At 38.1% G+C, this 17,890-nt stretch overlaps 3 protein-coding genes across 7 annotated transcripts; 1 reads left to right on the top strand and 2 right to left on the bottom strand.

Annotated features, from left to right (window-relative positions):
• Positions 1 to 1,757: 1,757 nt before the first annotated feature.
• Positions 1,758 to 4,627, bottom strand: LOC142540807 (nudix hydrolase 16, mitochondrial-like). Its single transcript, XM_075647201.1, has 4 exons — positions 4,263 to 4,627; positions 4,000 to 4,114; positions 2,458 to 2,541; positions 1,758 to 2,183 (listed from the first exon to the last, which is right to left on the bottom strand). The coding sequence occupies exons 1-4, from the start codon at positions 4,331 to 4,333 to the stop codon at positions 1,938 to 1,940; spliced, it is 516 nt and encodes a 171-aa protein (XP_075503316.1). The 5' UTR covers positions 4,334 to 4,627; the 3' UTR covers positions 1,758 to 1,937.
• A 481-nt stretch (positions 4,628 to 5,108) lies between these two features.
• LOC142540806 (ferredoxin-dependent glutamate synthase-like) lies at positions 5,109 to 9,989 on the top strand. 3 transcript variants are annotated; one of them, XM_075647198.1, is made up of 7 exons: positions 5,109 to 6,774; positions 7,092 to 7,384; positions 7,783 to 8,064; positions 8,497 to 8,939; positions 9,021 to 9,152; positions 9,419 to 9,517; positions 9,721 to 9,989. In XM_075647198.1, exons 3-7 carry the CDS (start codon positions 7,980 to 7,982, stop codon positions 9,793 to 9,795), a joined length of 834 nt encoding a protein of 277 aa, XP_075503313.1. In that variant the 5' UTR covers positions 5,109 to 6,774; positions 7,092 to 7,384; positions 7,783 to 7,979; the 3' UTR covers positions 9,796 to 9,989. The 3 variants fall into 3 exon arrangements, with proteins under 3 accessions (XP_075503313.1, XP_075503315.1, XP_075503314.1); XM_075647200.1 differs by lacking the exon at positions 7,092 to 7,384 and having other exon boundaries at positions 5,109 to 5,568; XM_075647199.1 differs by having other exon boundaries at positions 5,109 to 7,384.
• Positions 9,990 to 11,625: 1,636 nt separating this feature from the next.
• On the bottom strand, positions 11,626 to 17,188 carry LOC142540803 (uncharacterized). 3 transcript variants are annotated; one of them, XM_075647195.1, is made up of 12 exons: positions 17,035 to 17,183; positions 16,805 to 16,924; positions 16,452 to 16,539; positions 15,320 to 15,411; positions 15,115 to 15,233; positions 14,831 to 14,946; positions 14,630 to 14,757; positions 14,457 to 14,543; positions 12,551 to 12,611; positions 12,435 to 12,475; positions 12,230 to 12,350; positions 11,626 to 12,088 (listed from the first exon to the last, which is right to left on the bottom strand). In XM_075647195.1, exons 1-12 carry the CDS (start codon positions 17,097 to 17,099, stop codon positions 12,029 to 12,031), a joined length of 1,098 nt encoding a protein of 365 aa, XP_075503310.1. In that variant the 5' UTR covers positions 17,100 to 17,183; the 3' UTR covers positions 11,626 to 12,028. The 3 variants fall into 3 exon arrangements, with proteins under 3 accessions (XP_075503310.1, XP_075503308.1, XP_075503309.1); XM_075647193.1 differs by having other exon boundaries at positions 16,805 to 17,188; XM_075647194.1 differs by having other exon boundaries at positions 14,849 to 14,946; positions 16,805 to 17,188.
• Positions 17,189 to 17,890: the final 702 nt, after the last annotated feature.

The raw sequence follows: 17,890 nt of genomic DNA, 5'->3' as shown, positions 1-17,890 counted from the left end.
CGCTCGGCGTGCTGTGGGCGAGGCGAGTGCTCGGCGCGGCAGGGGGTGAGGGCGCAGGCACGCGCGGAGGCAGATGCGCGGGCAGGCGAGAGCTCGGCAGGGGTCGAGGCGCAGGCGCGCGGAGAGGCTGACGAGCACGGGGCCGGGCGAGCGGGGCGCTCAAGACGCTCGGGCGAGCACGGGAGCTCGGGCGAGCTCGGCAGGAGGCGAGCACCGCGCTCGGGCAAGCGTGGCGAGCGGGGTGTTGGGCGGTGGCTCGGGGCGAGCTGGCGTGCCGGGCGAGCTTGGGGCGAGCAGGGCGCTCGGGCGGTGCGAGGGGCGAGCTGGCGTGCCGGGCGAGCTTGGGGCGAGAAGGGGCGAGCGTGCGTTCGGAGAGGCGCGCAGGGCGAGAGGTGAGCCTGGGCGAGGCGAGCGTGCGCTCGGCGAGGCAAGCGTGCGCTCGGCGAGGCGCGCAGGGCGAGTCGAGCGTCCGGGCTGGGCGAGGGCTCGACTGGGCAAGGAGATGACGAGGCGATGGCTTGAGCGCTGCGAGGGCAGGAGGGCGAGGCTGGGACGAGGCGAGGGCGAGGGCAAGCGTGCGTGGGGTAGGGTAACGGTGATGGCGGGGCTGGGCGAGCGTGCGCAGGGCAGGAGGGCGGGGGGATAAGCGCGCAGGGAGGCGGCTCAGCCGGACAGGAGAATCGTCTGGAGCACTCGTGGTGCGGCGGCTGGGCGGCGGGTAGGAGGCGAGGCGAGAGACAGGGCGTGAGGAGGGCTTGCGCGCGCGGTGCAGGCGCGGCAAGCGAGGCGGTGGCTGGCATTGGCGTTGGCGTTGACTCGGGCGGGATGTGGGGTGATGGCTGGGCGAGAGTGGGGCGGGCGGTGACTAGGGTGTGCACGATGGTGACGGTGAGGTGATGATGAAGCTGCGTTAGGGTTAACACGCAGATGAGACGTAGACGGAAGAGTGCTGGTGAATGAATTGCAGAGGAATTTTTATAGGAGAAGTGAGAATGAATTAAAAAGGTGACCCTTATTTATAGGGGAGGTCCAACCAAATCTTTCCTTTCAGAGCAGGATTGCGATTTGATTTGTTTCCAAATTTTTGGAGACTAACGAACTGCAGGAAGAAATTGCACAACTCGCACCCGATAACCCGAGGACAGCACAACTAATCGAACTTCGAACCTGAGATTCAGTTCGACTCAGGAGGGAGAGACTGGTGATACCCCAGAGATGAGCCCGCTACCCCTCCCAAGCCCAAATGGAGGACAGGCCTATCAAGGGCCCAAGTATTCTCCTATAAATACCAGGTTTGAGTGTTCATTTAATTCATTCACTATATTGTTTTCAGCAGCACCCTTAGCTGCTCTTCACTCATATCATCAGTCACTGACTTGAGTGTCGGAGGGGATACGCCAGGACACCCTCCTTTCCTAAATAATCATATTACTGGATACACAATAGTTGCAATGGATCGAAGGGGAAAATTCAAGTATTCATAGTATGCATCAACTCCTTTCCTAAATAATCATATTACTGGATACACAATAGTTGCAATGGATCGAAGGGGAAAAATTTATTATAATTGCATCTTGAATCCGAGTCTTTGTTCCAAAGTTGAAACTGTTGTACCCAATGAGCTATAAGCGTTGTGCTTTGGATGGACTGAAATAGGGCGTTATCCTTCTACATGTGGAGAATGTTTTCTGAAAAAGAGCTTATTTTTACGGTCAAATTTGAAAAATCAGAGCTGAAAAAGGGAATAGAAAGCGCACTTGAAAACTTAAAAACGTTACTTGAGTTAATAATCCAGTCCAGACCCGATACATTTATGAACACTGGGACTAAATCGAGCAGGCAAATATACCAGTTTGAAATCGTGCCTCAAATCTAAAAGTTCTGCAAAATCTCAATGGTTGGACCATCGACTAATGATATTCTTTTCTTGGTATCGCTTACGCCATACCATCGTCATGCCACTTCAAAAAACCTTTTTCAAGGGCATCTCTCATCCAATCATGTCGACAGCTTTCAATGGCTTCAGGGACAGTCAGCCAACTTCTTTCACGAAGGCTTTTTTCAGGCCACCATTCCAGCACCTCATTCACATGCAAAGCGTACATAGCAGCTTTACATAAACCTTCTGGACTGCACTCTTCTTGGACCGTTTTGCTCTTGAAGGCATAGAACCCCAGAAAATGCTGAACAGAACAAATACAAAATTGAAAAAATAGCAACAATTAATATATTCTAAAATGATGGAAAGTAATTTTGATTCCATCTCCTGAACCTGATATCCATTGATAATCGAATACAACAAAAAACTCCCACACCTTAGCACTGGGTGAAGGAAGGCTATGACATAATTTATCAAATAATCAAGGATTATTGTAGGATCGCAAAATAGAAATTTCGAGGCAATACAAGCACACAAAAAAAAAAAAAAAAAACAAGCCACATATTGTTTCATCTTACCACTAAATCCCCTCGCACTCCAGCCTCTTCCATAGCTTCCCTTATTGCCGCAGCCTCGGCTGTTTCATCTGTCTCCCACCCACCCTATATTGAAAACATATGAGCAAGAACAATTGGTGTGTTCAGGATACTACTTCTATTATGCATTTATCTCGGCATAACATGAAAGCCTCATAAGTTATCAGAGCACCTAAGGCTACAATTAGAGCATATATATATATATATATATATCAGAAGGCTAGTGTTCATTAAGCATATTATGTCACCAGTAAAAACTTTTGTTTCCCTAAACTATGGAAATGATGTCTACGACAAGTAATTTTTCTTCAGCGAGCATGGTATAATTGAGATAGGTAAGGTGTAGAGATATCTGCATTTGTCAGAGCATCGTTCAAGCATATATTAACTACGCAACACAAAAGGCGGGATGGACAAATAAAGGATGCAGTCAAAGCATATAACTAGACCTATATTCATCGGCATAAACCAGTTTGAATCAATCAACTACTCGGTATTTCAAAGAGTCAAGAGCATAGTTCGTTTTCCTCCTTTCCACTAAGTATACAGATAGCTTATAAAATAGGGTGGGTGTGGTGCTTACCTAAAATTCTCGCTATATTCTGGATGGAAGAAGAATTTCTCTCAGAAACTAGAAAATCATCACGATGTAGAAGAAGATATCCATCAAGTAGTATCGAAAAAATATCACCTGTCAGTATTTTTTATGCCAGAATCAACATAATCTAAAGGGTAAGAGCATTTAAGATAGATTATTAAAAAGCATCGGGTTTTAAAAGTAATGGTGAAGTGTTTCAAAGGCTTGCGATGTTACTTTGAATTCCAATTTTCATTCACAGATAATAACAATGATTGACTGGTCATCAGGATAGCCTGGTATAATATGAGTGAAAAGCACTTTATAGAAAGGTCTGAATTCAAGCATGATACAATATTGAACTGAGAAAGAACTAACAATCAGCTTCACAATTCATCAGAGGTTCATAGATGTTCAAGAACCACTTGAAGACATGCTCATACGGAAGATAAAGAAAAAAAACAATAACCTAACAAACTCATGCCACACTAATCTAAGTTCCTGTAGCTATCAATATATGATAATATGTCACAAATGAATCTTGGTAGAGAAACGAAGCACATAAGAAGGATATCAACAATTACATTTCCTACTTTTATTTGGTTGAGATGGACATGCCTTCTCACTAGTTCCAAAAACAGAGGAGGCACAAAATATCTGCTGGAAGATGTCAGCAAAGTCAACATAGAAGAATAGCACATCATACTTCTCGGTAAGAAACCATTTGCATTCGACCATTATCGGCTTCACGGGCTAAAAGCCAAGGCATACAATCAGATGCCAAATGATCTTCTCAGATGAAGCATCTGAAAGGTGAGTGATAATCCTCCCTCATATAACTTCATAACAGTATTGTTCTATAAAGCCACACAGAGAGAATGAAAGACTGCTTATTTGCTTTTTAATCCACACCCGATGATCTGTTGATTCGTGCACAAATATCTCACCTTGGGAAACAGAAGACCAGGTCCACTAGTTGAATTGATCATTAGCACTTCAACTTTCTTCTCAGATGCTTCCCCACAGCTTTGTCCTGTATTCCGATACTTGAACGGAATACACCTGGGCAATGATTCTACTGATCAGAACAATACAAGGTAAAGCCGACGATATAAAACAGAAATCCATGATAACACACTACTTTGCCAAATCTTCACGAAATCAAAACACAAGTCCATGGTGGTAAAGAGAGACATATAAAAGAAAATACCCCGCAAGAAGGCGGTAACCATCCTCATATCGTTGCTGATGCCGACCAGTTCGAGCCACCAAATCAGACATTTAATGATTCACAAGAGAGCCTTCTGCTGGATAAAACCGAAGAAACAAATCATCCCCAAACTTGGTTGCGATGAAACTTCCGGGTTATTCCGGCCACAACAGTTTTCTCATTACCAGGAACAATTATCACAGTATCAAAGAATGGAATTCGCGGCGGAATGACGGAACATAGTTTTTTTGGGGGATAATCAAATTTTGATCGATGGGTTATTTGATAATTTTTTTCCTAGTTTGATTTCATCGGTTAGGCCCACTCCGCTAATTTAGTATAGCCTTCGTTACGCACCAAATCCATCCTGTTCTAAATGGTCGTCTAACCAAGACCATTTATTTATATCGATGTTATAATATAATTTTGAGTTTATTATTATTATTATTATTATTATATAATCAAATGTGGGTATCATTGTCCCACAACGTAGTATTTTGATCAACGTTAACAGGATCTAGGACATATTGCATTCTAAAGTAAACCGGTTTAGCCAATGAAGTTGTATTTTGATTGCATAATTCGAATCTTATGTGTTGCTATCAATCAAGATTAGAAAATACAAAAGGCCAAGTAATATTTTAGCTAGCAAATTTGAGGTTGTGGTGTCATCACACCTCTTCTTCCACTAAAAACAATAACAAAAACCGGTTTCCAATTTTTTTTATATATATTAAAATCAATTAATCAAGATGCAACTCTATATGATATTCTATTTTAAATAAAAAAAAATCTCAAAACTCAACGAATATCCGACTCGATTAATAAAAAACCTCGAGAAGCGTAGCCAAGAAATATGAATTAGACGCGGGTGGCTCCCGGACGTTCCTTTTCTATCTCGTAAGCCATATTCCTCCCTCACACTTCCTCATCTGGTCTGCACACAATTCTCAAAAACTGCAACCTTTTTGTATTGCACATATATAGTTGTTGTGCGTGTGTGTAGATATTGATGAAAAATATCTGTATACTCCGCCGGTCAAGTTGTGTAGTCTGTGAAACTCTTCGCGGGAAACAATGTCGGCGGTTTTAGGAAAGATTTGGTTTTTGTGGATTTTGTGGTGGCAAGAAGTCCAAGAAAAGTGGGAGCCGTCGAAGGAAAGTTCGGTGTGGTGTGAATGGTGGGAATGCACAGAGGAATCTTCTTGTTTTGAGGAAGAACTGGGTTTCCTCCGTTAAGTCAGTTCTTGATGTTGAACGTGTTGGTAATGCATCACGACGACAGTCTTCTGATCTGAAACCGAAGGTGGGTGTTGATTCGCTGTTTGTGTGTGCGTGCGCGCGCGTTGAGTTGTTTTTCATATAATCGATTTCTTGGAATTCGGATGGCTGTTGTCCAAGCGCATGTGCCCGTTTTTACGTGCAATTGGTTTTAATATTTGGACTTTTTGATTCTTGAGTGAAAATCTTGCGGGATTAACTAAATGGTTGTGATAGTAGTTAGTTAAGTTTTTTCCTTTTCCATTTCTTTTTCCTTATTGTTCTTAATTTGTCGGAGGATGGCGGAGGGGAGACTGGAACGTGTTTGATGGATTGACGTTGATTTCCATACTCTTTTGTTGTTTGTATAATACTTGATCGTGTTCTTAGCTTGATATCGCTGCTGTGAACTGAAACACCGATTTGCGAAAGTTATTCTTACACCCTACTTTATTCATTTTTTAATAATTGATAGGTTGACTTCTTGGCTTCAATCATTTCTCTGAAATTTGTTGTGTGAGTGCAATATGATCAAATTGGAAAGTTATTCTTATACTTATCTTACTTCATTTATCATCATTCATGATATTCTATGGTGATCCCGATGCTGATAGCATAAACTTTTCCCTTTTTCTGACGACAGAGTTCGTTTTGTATGAATTCAGTTTTTATGTATCAGTGAGTCGACTTTCATGCTAAGTTGTCAAGTCCCAGCATTTTTTGGCTTACTTTATTGTATCGTCTGGTGAATATTCAATGATGTTGATCGCTTCTTTAGCATATTATTTGATAATTTTGGAGATTGGGAAGTTTCTGGTTTACCTTCTGTTGAGAGCAGTCAACATCATCAAGCAATTCTATTTACACAATACACAATCACATATTTGCGTTCTTCTGGTTTACCTTCTGTCTCATCGGCAGAAGGATGCAAATATGTGATTATATATTGTGTAAATAGAATTGCATGATGCTGTTGACTGCTCTCAACTTATGCTCTTCCTTGTGTATGATTTTAGGACTTTTCTTCTGTTCCTAGTGAAATATGTGTCTTTAGATATATAGCTGGTTTAGAAAATGGCTATTTCGAAGCTTCATCTAGGCATATATTTGGGGCTGGTTCAGTGATACAATCGAGAGTATGACTTGATTAAAATCTTAGCTTATGTGGTGGTCTGTAGAAAAAGAGGAAAGGACATAAGTCATAACCAACAAAATCTAAACTGCAGTGATTTGTTAAAACGAATGGTGATGAGTAAGAATCAGCTGGGATTTCCACCCCCCCCCCCCCCCCCCCCCCCCCCCCCAAAATCTATTCTCCGTGGCTTAATTTCAAGTGGTTTAAAAATATACTTGAGAAGGATTTGAATTTTGGTTCTAAGGATTGGAACAAACTAAACATAGCACTCGCCTATACTCCACACCTTAAAAAAAAAAAAAAAAGAGGCCTTGGAAAACGGATGATTCTTGGAAATGGTGAAATTTAGTTGAATGGTGTGGGTGCTTTTATTTATCCAAGTGAATTTTTCATGTGATCACCCATCTTCGAAGAAGATTTGGTGCGAGCCTCAGTGCAAACGTCAGACAGGAAGGAAGCGTCTCTTATCCAATCTAGGTCCTAGGAGCTATTGAAATTAAGAAGTTCAATCCTTTTGGAGAGGAGGCAAGACTAAAAGCCAGGCTGGAAGATACATGATCTGGTGTCAAAGTCAAGTATGTTTGGTCTCAATTTCATTCTTTTCCGTATGCATCAGACAGGCAGCTGGGGCCTTGTTCACAGATTTGACGACTGAAGCGCTAGGAATTTTCCGTTCTGTGTACTTTTTGTCTACTCTGAACTATGAAGGGCCTGCCACTAGGAGTTGGTAAATGATTTGGTTTTTAATAGTTTCTGTTGTAGATTATTTTATCTTTGTACTTTCTTGTTAAATGTGTTAACTTTCATAAATTTCCATGCCAAGTTTCACCATCCTCTATAATTTTAAGCCACTTCCACACTGCAAAGCATTTAATTAGCTATCAGTAAATTGTTTGCATGTAATTACAAAGTTTTATTTTATTTCGATATATTGCTTGTTTGTTATTTACAGTTCCGCTATCATGTGAATCTATGAAATTTCGACGAATGGAATGGGAAAAAGTAGACGATGGTAGAACTACACAGCTAACTTATTGGGGCTTGCGATTGTTGTTTCCTCTCGATGCTTGCTATGGTGTGTTTTATGGTGCTATTTATATTCACAACTATGTTTCTACTTTTTAGGCTGCAAACTTGGAGGATATTATCTCCGAAAGAAGGGCTTGTGGAGTTGGATTCATAGCCAATTTCAACAATAAAATATCACATGAAATTGTCAAGGATGCTCTTACCGCACTTGGTTTTATGGAACATCGTGGGGGTTCTGGGGCAGATAATGACTCTTGTGATGGTTCTGGAGTTGCTGGGCCAGTGAACAAGGGATGACTGCCTTTGACCAAATGCACACTGGTGTTGGAATGATCTTTCTTCCGAAGGACGATGGCCTGTTGCACCAAGCACAAACAGGTCGGTCAAAAGTGGTGACTAAATCTTGCCAACTATTGGCTTAAAATATGGTAATATCTCATTATAATAAATTGATGCTATATTGATTCATCTCTTGAACGTTGCTTATGATAACACATGGGTTTTAGGAATTTCTATTTCCCATTTTTTTCAACATTTGCATGACATAGGAAATGATGACATGAGAATAGCCATTGGATCATTGTCCAAATTTGATAATTTAATACTTTGCTTTAGTTATATCGTTCAGTATGATCGTACAGCAAATATCAATGCCACATGCGTTTGGTTGAAACTCTCATTGGGCTTGTTGCATGTTTCTTGAGGGACAGGCTCGTATAGTTAAACTGTTAAAGTAGAATGTTTTTTTGGTGAACTTTTTTCCTTTGCACAGGCCATCAGTCATATGAATTCTTGTATCTCTTTATGCAGTTATTATGAATATATTTAAACAAGAAGGTCTTCAAGTGCTTGGCTGGAGGTCAGTACCTGTAGATACTTCTGTTGTTGGCTACTATATTACAGAAACCATGCCAAATGTAATGCAGCTTTTTGTCCAAATTTCCAAAGAAGAAAATGTTGACGACATTGAAAGAGAACTCTTTATCTGTCGGAAGTTGATTGAAAGAGCAGCAGCCTTAGATACTTGGGGAAATGAACTATACTTTTGCTCATTATCCAATCAAATTATAGTTTACAAGGGAATGCTTCGTTCGGAGGTTCTTTGCCGGTTTTATCTTGATCTACAAAATGGTCTTTATAAATCCCCTTTTGCTATCTATCACCGTAGATACAGTACAAATACTAGTCTTAGATGGCGGCTTGCTCAACCAATGAGGTTCCTTGGTCTTAATGGAGTGATCAATACCATACAGGTGATTATTTTTTTTTATCTGGGATTGTTTGTCATGAATTACCTGTTTGTTCAGTGTACTGAAGTTGAAATTGTTATGTAGTGGAACTTAAACTGGATGCAGTCTAGGGAGACTTCATTGAAGTCACCTGTTTGGCATGGTCGTGAAAACGAAGTCCGCCCTTTTGGAAACCCAAAGGCATGTGACTCCGCAAATCTTGACATTGCTGCAGAAGTATTGCATTTTTTTACTTTTAACTTTTCATTCGCCTTAGATTTTCCTAAAACCACGGAAAGTTAATTAGTTTGAGGGTGATTTTATCAGAAGACCTGTTATTAGTTTGAAGAATATTTTGCTGATAATTATTTGGGCAAAGCTTCAATGTTTTTTTCAGTTTAATTTGTTTTGATGTGTGGATTTCATTTCAATCCACAGCAATAATACTATGTTGTGTATTATTTCATTGGTACTTTATGATTGTTACTTACTGTTGTATATAGTTACTGATAAGAAGCGACCGCACACCTGAGGAAGCTCTGATGCTTCTTGTCCCCGAGGCATACAAAAATCACCCTACATTGATGATCAAATATCCTGAGGTATTTTATTTCTTGGACATTTGTGAGTATGTTTGGCTTTCGTGGTATTGACTATCACATCTTTTCTTATTTTTTTCCCTTCAAAGTATTGCCATGGTGATCTGATTAGGTAGTTTTCCTTGTTTCACACCCCTATTACTATTCAATTTGATCAATTAATGTTGGTAACACTTGACAATAACTTGTGATTCTTTTGGCTTCAGATTATTGATTTTTATGATTACTACAAGGGTCGAATGGAAGCATGGGATGGACCAGCTTTGCTCTTATTCTGGTGAGATTCCTAAATGTCAGTTTCATGATGATAACGATTTATCTGTTAACAAATTTAAAGTTACCAGAGGATTGTTGTCATGCTTGTGAAATTATTGATTCCCTCCAGTGACATCCTTTTTATATGAAATGAAAGTTTTCTGAAAGATTCCACTAGTTGTTTAAGGAGATCTAGAATCCTGCAGACTGATCATAGTGCTCAATTTATGTCCTTGCATGTACACCAATAAAATGTGAATGGCTGTGAAAATAAAAAAAATTCAAAATTATCCATTATTTTGCATATAGGCTCAAAGGGCATCAATTGAATATATTACGCAAAGAAAAACAGGCCCAAATACTTCAAAGATCGCCTGAATCATGTCTGTATTCGCAAAACTCTACCTCGGTGTTAAGTGAAAATCACAAGAATTTGAAATTTATTCCTCAAATCCATATCACATAGTCCACAATTATTCTCTAAGTGTCAGGAGTATCGATGGTCATGGCATCAAGTGCGTGAATTTTGGTGAGAACTCAATATAGGACGTAGCTAACATGACTCTTCTCAAATAGAATGTCCGTTCAGCACAATACTTCTCAAATTTTCATCATAGGCCGAAAATAGTTACTAACACATGACTTTGACTCAACATAATTGAAATAAAATAGGAACAGACTAATATATTACATACATATAAATATACGACTTCTAATTGTGAATTTTCTAATATACCCTTGTTAATTTAAGTTAGCAAATTAAATCAATAGTTTTTTTAATGGGTTCTTTTGTGATTCATTGTCCATCTTAAATGACTTTGAATATTAATGCATATTGAATTCATCAATTTATCAATAATTATTCTTTGTTGCTACTAAAATGTGTTGCTAAAATGAGTGAATTTGTTTTTATTTAAAATGGTTGGAAATATTATATGCAATGATAAATTTAAATCATAATGTGTCATTCGTGATACACATTAATGATCCACAAATTTTATTTCACAATAACTATTATATTTTTACTTAGTGATTGCTTTAATTTTTGAAATATAACTAATAAAATTTGTGAGCTCTTCAACTCTATTTTGCAGTTTTTTCATACTATTATAAACGCATTATATTATTTTTTATGGATTTTTATATATGTAATTTATAATATTTTTATTATTAATATATATAAATTAGTGTCACTCTTTTTTTTTTATATAGATGGTAAGAAAGACTAGCTTGATCAATGAAAAATATTATTTTTTATATTAAAAATATAATTTTCGCTTCACATATAAATCAATTCGTCTCGCTGATGTACAGTCTGTTTGTAAACCTACTCCTTTTGAGGATTTGGGAAAGTGAAATATTGGACGGCAACTTGGATTATAAAAATACGAAGGGGCTATTATAAACCACATAAATTTATTTTCCGTAGTGATAACCATTTAATGGGGGATGGCTTAGGACTAATCGAAGAATTAAGTCAAAAGTTTTCTCGTCTCCGTCTTCACTTGGAACTAAATTTGGTCCAAAAGAAAAGTGGAAAAAAAAAGAAAAAAAAAGAAGAGAAGATAAATGGCAATTTTCGTTGACTCAAGGAAACTGAAAAACAGTTCAAAAGTATATTTACTGCACAAAATGCACTAAAATGCTAAGAAATATTAGTCTCGGAGTTGCAAAACAAAATGCACGTTTTATCGTCAACGTATATTTAACATAAATTTTAAAATTCAATATATATAAAATGATTTATAATATAACGTTACATAAATTAAATATTTTCCACAAAGAGAGCAAATATTATAAATAAAATTGGGATTTTTTTTATCATTAAATAGCCATGAGTTTTCACTAATTGGACTTCAAAATTGATTGGGTTCGAGTGAATTTTTTTTTTACTTAAAATATCAGCTCACTTCTTTGAAACGCACGTTTTTGCGCCTTTCGGAGCCTCGCGTTGTGCGCCTGTTTCAAGTGTTACGCGGGTGCGCCAGGCCGGGCCTGTCGCCTAGGCGCAGCCAGATGCACGATTTTAATAATTATGCTTCATCGATGCTTTTAAAATTATAAGTCAAAGAAACAAGAGAGAGAGTACACAGTTTATCTACGCTTCTTAAGTTGTATGGCAAACAAAGCTACTTCATTTTCGGTCTCAAATCCACAAGTATTTGTTTTCCTGTATATTTAAATTTGGTTCAGTTCGGTTCGACAGTCAACAGAGAGAGGGCACTGATAACTTGCAAAATTTGTCACCCTGATTTGAGTTCATTTATACCAGCCTGTGAGTAACCACCTCAACAAGAAACAGAAGCCGCAACAAACGGCCTGCAAATCACGCATCCCATGCAGTAAATTTTGAAGAAGACAAAAATTAGCAGTAATTTCTGTCATCGATGCAGTCTCGAACAAACAGAAGAGAGAATAGGCGTTTATGGACTTAATACAAGGGACTTGGTAGAATGTTACCTGAAATGCCAAAAGCAGAACACACACAGATTTCTCAGACTTGCGACCGAACAGTCTCAAAAAGAAGTTAACTAGAGTCCCATCACTTGTCCCCGTTAATAAACCAGTCTTCGGGTTGAACCTGAGTATAACAAGAGATATTTATCAAATGTACCAAGCGAAGAGGAGAGAATTTCTACAACAGGAAAACCAAGTAACAACTAACTTTGGTAATCGATGCCGAGGACATGGTATAATACCAGCTAGCTGAAATAAGTAGGAATCAACACTGTTTTGCATTTCTTGTCATATGCCATAGCCTAATAGAGAGAGAGAGAGAACCTGAGGGAGTGACAGGAGGAAATTGAGAACTTGTGGAGTAAAGAATATCAGAAGTGTTTCACTGCAAACAATTTAATAGGAGCAAATTAAAATATTTTTTTTGATAGGAAACATAATATTATATATAATGAAAGATTCTTAATACAATAATAGCGGATGAGTGGTCCGCAAGATATAAGAGCAAAACATTTTCTTCAAACCATTACAAACTTCCAATCCCTAACAACATCTGATACCGAAAGATGATTCAGCCCTTTGATTCTTGTCATTGTAGTCGCAATTCTGAACTTAATGATCTCCCATAATTCGCTTGCGCTGGCGTTTTTATCGTTGAAAATTCTGTTATTCCTCTCTATCCATATGGTCCAAAATGAGAGCTGAACTATGACATACCATAAAGTACTAGCTCTGCTCCGTGAAGAGAAACCCGGGTCGATAATGAACATGTCTCTTGCCCTCTGTGGAAACACCCATTGACATCCGATCTCTTGCATAACCATACTCCATAAACATCGTGAGTAGGAACAGTGCATCAACATATGATCCTGAGTCTCTTCGTTGTTTTGGCATAGCGTGCACCATTGAGGGCTTAATGCGCAAGTTGGCCATCTTCTTTGCACCAAATCTGATGTAGGAAGTTTACACAGCGCCACAGTCCACGAAAAAATCTGAACTTTTTGTGGGACAGGAACTTTCCATATATGATCATGATAAGGAAAAACAGGAAAGTTTTGGATAGGAAAGAAAGAGTCGCAAAAAGATTTGACCGAGAACAAACCCGTTGACTCCCCCAACCAAACCCTGTAATCCTCCAGACCTAACTGAACCCTGACCGAATCTAACACACCTGATAGAATAGCAAACTCCCCCATCTCTAAATCATTGAGATCTCTCCTAAAACACACATCCCACCTAAAAGATTGTCTACCTTCTACACTGACCACCTCTAAGAAGCATTGAATAGGTTTGTTTGACAGTGTACAGATTCTGAACAAAGAAGGAAAACGTTCTTTGAAAGAAGGACCCACTCCCCCCCAAACATCCTCCTAAAACCGAAGGAAGTTGCCCCCTCTCAAGACCGAACCCCACATAAGATGAATTGCCGGGAAAGTACGAGAAATGAATTTCCAGGGGCTTCTGAAAGTAGCATTCGTGGCCAATCCCAAATCCCACCCGTTGTCTTGAAGACCGTAAATGCTTTGAATCACATTTTTCCACGAAGTCCCATTCTCCTTTGATCCTCTCCACCACCATTTTCCAAGTAACGCTTTATTCCTCAAAATTATATTCCCCAAACCCAGCCCTCCTCGCTCCCCTCGGTTTACAAACTTGCTCCCATCCAACCACGTGACATTTAATATCTCCGTCCATACCATCCCAAAGGAAACCACGCATCATTTTTTCCATTTTTTTGGCCACCTTGCTTGGAACCCTAAACAAGGACATGTAGTAGGAAGGCATTGCGCTAAGTACTGATTTTATAAGTGTAACCGGCCCCCTTTTGACCAATACACTTTCTTCCAACTCGCTAATTTTTTCGACATCTTGGATAGTACCGGTTCCCAAAATTCGAAGGTCATAGGCTTACCTCCCAGTGGTACCCCGAGATACTTGATTGGCCAAACGTCATTCTTACAACCAATCGCTTGCGCCAAGGCAACCACTTCCTCGTTCTCAAAGTTAATCCCCAAAATGACACTTTTTTGAAAGTTAATCGGAGCAAATTAAAATATTGAAACTGGTAAATTGATTAAACAGAAAGTGCATGTCCTTTAATTTGTTTGAACTTAGAATCATTTGACAATTGACATTCAATAATTTTCTAACAGATTGTCTCATAAAATTAAGCATGCGCCACAAGGTCAATTTCTCTTGTAACGCAAGGAGTGAAAAATGATATACCCACCTAAAATGGCCTAAAATGCCAATAACCGCCATGGTCATTCCAGCAAAGAATGTGTAGGTATCACCAACAAAAACTGAAGATGGATACCTGTGATAAGGCAAGCACGTATACAGAAGTTAGAATACAGATATTAATCTTAATGGGAACTTAAAAAAGAATGCCAGAATCATTACCAGTTATAAGATAGTAAAGCTAAAGACGTGGCAAGCAAGGGTTGACCAAGATAGATAGAGAATGCATGGGCTTGTTTGTACTCGGGATCAGTAGCCACCCCAATTTGCATGACATTATGTATCAAGATCTGAAATTAAAACATGCCAAGTTCGGTACAAAAACTCTAATTGATTATCATGTAAAAAATACATCTTTCTCACAGCACAAGCGATAACTACTGTTTGTCCGACTTCAAGGCCATTAATGCCAGCGTGAATGTTAATTGAATTTGTGCAAAATACAGCCAAGAGCCCCATATAAAGCTTATATATCCAACCTGGCAACATAAAAGACAACAAAACTGAAGTTGCACGAGTATAAACTAAGGAAAATTTCAAATATATCATTGATATGTTTCACAAAAACAAAATCCACCCAAAAATGGCTCCTGTTACATTATTCATATTAATTGGTATCGAAAAAAATATCGTTGAAAACAAAATACCTAAATCTAAAATCTCCAATCCGATGTATGGAACGAGAGGCTTTGGTATGACAATAGTTGTATGTCCAGCATACGCCATCAATAACGGAAGAGTTGCAATAGATGGCAGAACTAGTTTCCTGTCTTCAGGATTTAATAAAGCTTAATAAATATCCACCAAAGAAGTAAATTTGAAATTAATGCAGATGAGATTTGAAACACTCACACTCTCCAAGGTACATCAAGGACATCATCGACAAATCCAAGAAGCATCATGAAGCAAATTGATGCAAGGGCCGCGTTATATTCCACAAGCCACTTATCATAATAGAAGGCAACAAGTTACTACTCCGAATAAAGGGAGGCACTAAAACTAAACTAATCAAATGGAAAATGAAATGAAAAAATTGACTTTTAAATGAAAAGGAAACAAAGGATGTGTAAGTTAAAGAAAGAAGCCTTGACACAGACATAAGATCTGCTTCCATTTTATACTGCCTCAGATTTAAGTACATGATATTTCCTAGCTATTCAACTCACTATTTTTTGGTGTCTTTATTGAGTTTCTACGAGACACCTAAACACTGAGACCATCATATCTCTATTTTTCCATTTATTCTGCTGAACAAATCATTAGCATGTATAAATAGAAAAGAAAAATCTTTTAGGAATGTATGCATATCATTGATAATTCATTTTTGTTTGCCGTTTTGCATATAACATATATTATTTCCAAAATAAGCATATTTTTTTCATTTACAATCAATGTGGATCAGCATAATAAGATATGCAATTTCATAAACTGTAATATGGTGATGCATGCCATAAGCCATATTTCTTAAAGTTCCATCTTCGGCAAGTCTCGAAACTGATCAGCAATAAAAGTACCTTTTAAATGCTGCTACATCCCCTCATTTTATTCTTGTAATCGTTTATCCAATATGAAGCTTGTGTATTTTTTTATATCCTCAGAAGTCTCTTACAAAGATTTTAAAAATTTTGAACAATGAAAATACCATGACAATCATAACTTGGCATGGCTAATATTAAAGCAATCGACTTTTTTTGTACCTCTCACTAATAGTTGCAACAATACTTGCCATTTCTCATTCATCAAGTCATGTGGTTTTACTAATAATTATGCACCATGGTACGGACAATCTGCTGTAAACAAACAGTTGAAACTCAACATTATGTATTCAATTAACAAGTTACCTAACTATCAAATGCATGGAAAATTTTCAATGTTGCCAAATAGCATAAAATTCAAACAATAAAGAGTGTCATGCTCCGGCATAGACATATCACAAGAGTGCAAAAATGCATAGAATACCAGAGTGTTAGTGTGTTATACTTACATTTGAATCTGTGGTGAAGTTGAAATATTGAAACAAGATAGCCACCACTAGAAAGACTATCCCCACAACAATGCCCAAAGATTCAGGCCTGCATTAAATCAAATACTAACAACTAAAGCAACTTACAACAGGCATCCACAGCTAATCCAGATTAGGTCCAGGTATACATAATATAAACAAAAATCTAACTTAAAGAATTTTTTTAAAAAAATATAATAAATATGCAATTACCTACACTGTCAGCAAAGTAACACGAGGTAAACATAAAGAAAATATGCAACCTACCAAAGCAATTGGTATACAGCGAAACCTTTAATTTCCAGAAAGAATGAAAAGTGAAAAATATAACTTACACTTGAATAGATCCCTCGGGTGTATCTTTCTTGTTAATATCATACCCAAATAAATTTCTTCTGAGAACGTATTTTGACGCCACCGGAATCATAAAAGCGGTAACGCAAAACCCTAAGAAGCTGAGGAATGCATTGATCAAAATCGATTTTTTAAGTTGGTAGTCAATCTTGTAGCGAGAGAAAATCAAATAAAAGTATGGGATGGAAAAGACGGCAAAAAATTTGAGAACCGTAGAAAATTTAGCAGGACGAAGGGGAGCGTCTGGTTGTGGGGTTTCAAATTTGGATCTGCCATCGTCGGGTTGGGCGGTTTCAGTGGCTGGTGAAACTCTCTTCCTAGCTGCCATCTAAATCTAGATCGAATTAGCTACTGGATTGGATACAAGTATCCTAACTTCGGGTCGGGCCTTTGATGCCTAGGAAGTAAGAAATGAGGATAATATTCGTGTGTGTTTAAATTCACAAAACTTAGCTAATATTCCTTAATTCCCCCGCACTTAATAATTGGATTATGACAAAAATTTGTGTGAAACGATCTAATAGATCATATTTTGTTAAACGGATCTTTTATTTGAGTCTTCTATGAAAAATATTATTTTTTATGTTAAGAGTATTACTTTTTATTGTGAATATCGGTAGGGTTGACCCGTCTCATAAATAAAGATTCGTTAGATCGTCTCACAAGAGATATACTCTTGATTTAATCTGGCCAAAATCCATCACTCCATCTATATTATCTAACATGTATATATTAATCTTTAGAAAAGAACGTCAATTTTTTTGTTACCCTATAAATTGAATCTACATCAATTGCCTATAAATTGAATCTACATCAATTGCTTGTAGACGCTCTCAAGTTTTCTTCACTTTATATATTTTTTACTACCCAAAAGATTTAGCGGCATGGTCTGTTTTTACTTTACTATATATTAATAAGATGTCAAGTTTTTAATTCAAAGACTCTGTAAATAAGTGAATATTATTTTCTTTTCATAACAGATCTTACATTACGTTCTTTACAACATTATCTTTCTCATTGTATTTGTTTTTTCCCTTTTATTTTAAATTCATGATTTCAAAATGTAT

Source organism: Primulina tabacum, chromosome 3 (genome assembly GCF_025594145.1).
Source record: "Primulina tabacum isolate GXHZ01 chromosome 3, ASM2559414v2, whole genome shotgun sequence".
Taxonomy (NCBI): Eukaryota; Viridiplantae; Streptophyta; class Magnoliopsida; order Lamiales; family Gesneriaceae; genus Primulina; species Primulina tabacum.
This window is presented reverse-complemented; position numbering and strand designations above follow the sequence as displayed.

Bases quoted from the DNA above. Each gene is read 5' to 3' on its own strand.
- LOC142540803 (XM_075647193.1), bottom strand. From the start codon at position 17,151: ATGGCAGCTAGGAAGAGAGTTTCACCAGCCACTGAAACCGCCCAACCC. The intron at 15,412-16,451 runs GTAAGTATAACA...TATTATGATAAG, and splicing joins ACTTCACCACAGATTCAAAT to TGGCTTGTGGAATATAACGC. The intron at 12,612-14,456 runs GTGGGTATATCA...AATTGTTTGCAG, and splicing joins GGCATTTTAGGCCATTTTAG to TGAAACACTTCTGATATTCT.
- LOC142540807 (XM_075647201.1), bottom strand. From the start codon at position 4,333: ATGTCTGATTTGGTGGCTCGAACTGGTCGGCATCAGCAACGATATGAG. The intron at 4,115-4,262 runs GTATTTTCTTTT...ATCATTGCCCAG, and splicing joins GGTTACCGCCTTCTTGCGGG to GTGTATTCCGTTCAAGTATC. The intron at 2,542-3,999 runs GTGAGATATTTG...TTTTCAATATAG, and splicing joins CTGGTCTTCTGTTTCCCAAG to GGTGGGTGGGAGACAGATGA.
- LOC142540806 (XM_075647200.1), top strand. From the start codon at position 7,980: ATGACTGCCTTTGACCAAATGCACACTGGTGTTGGAATGATCTTTCTT. The intron at 8,940-9,020 runs GTGATTATTTTT...ATTGTTATGTAG, and splicing joins GAGTGATCAATACCATACAG to TGGAACTTAAACTGGATGCA. The intron at 9,518-9,720 runs GTATTTTATTTC...TTTTGGCTTCAG, and splicing joins TGATGATCAAATATCCTGAG to ATTATTGATTTTTATGATTA.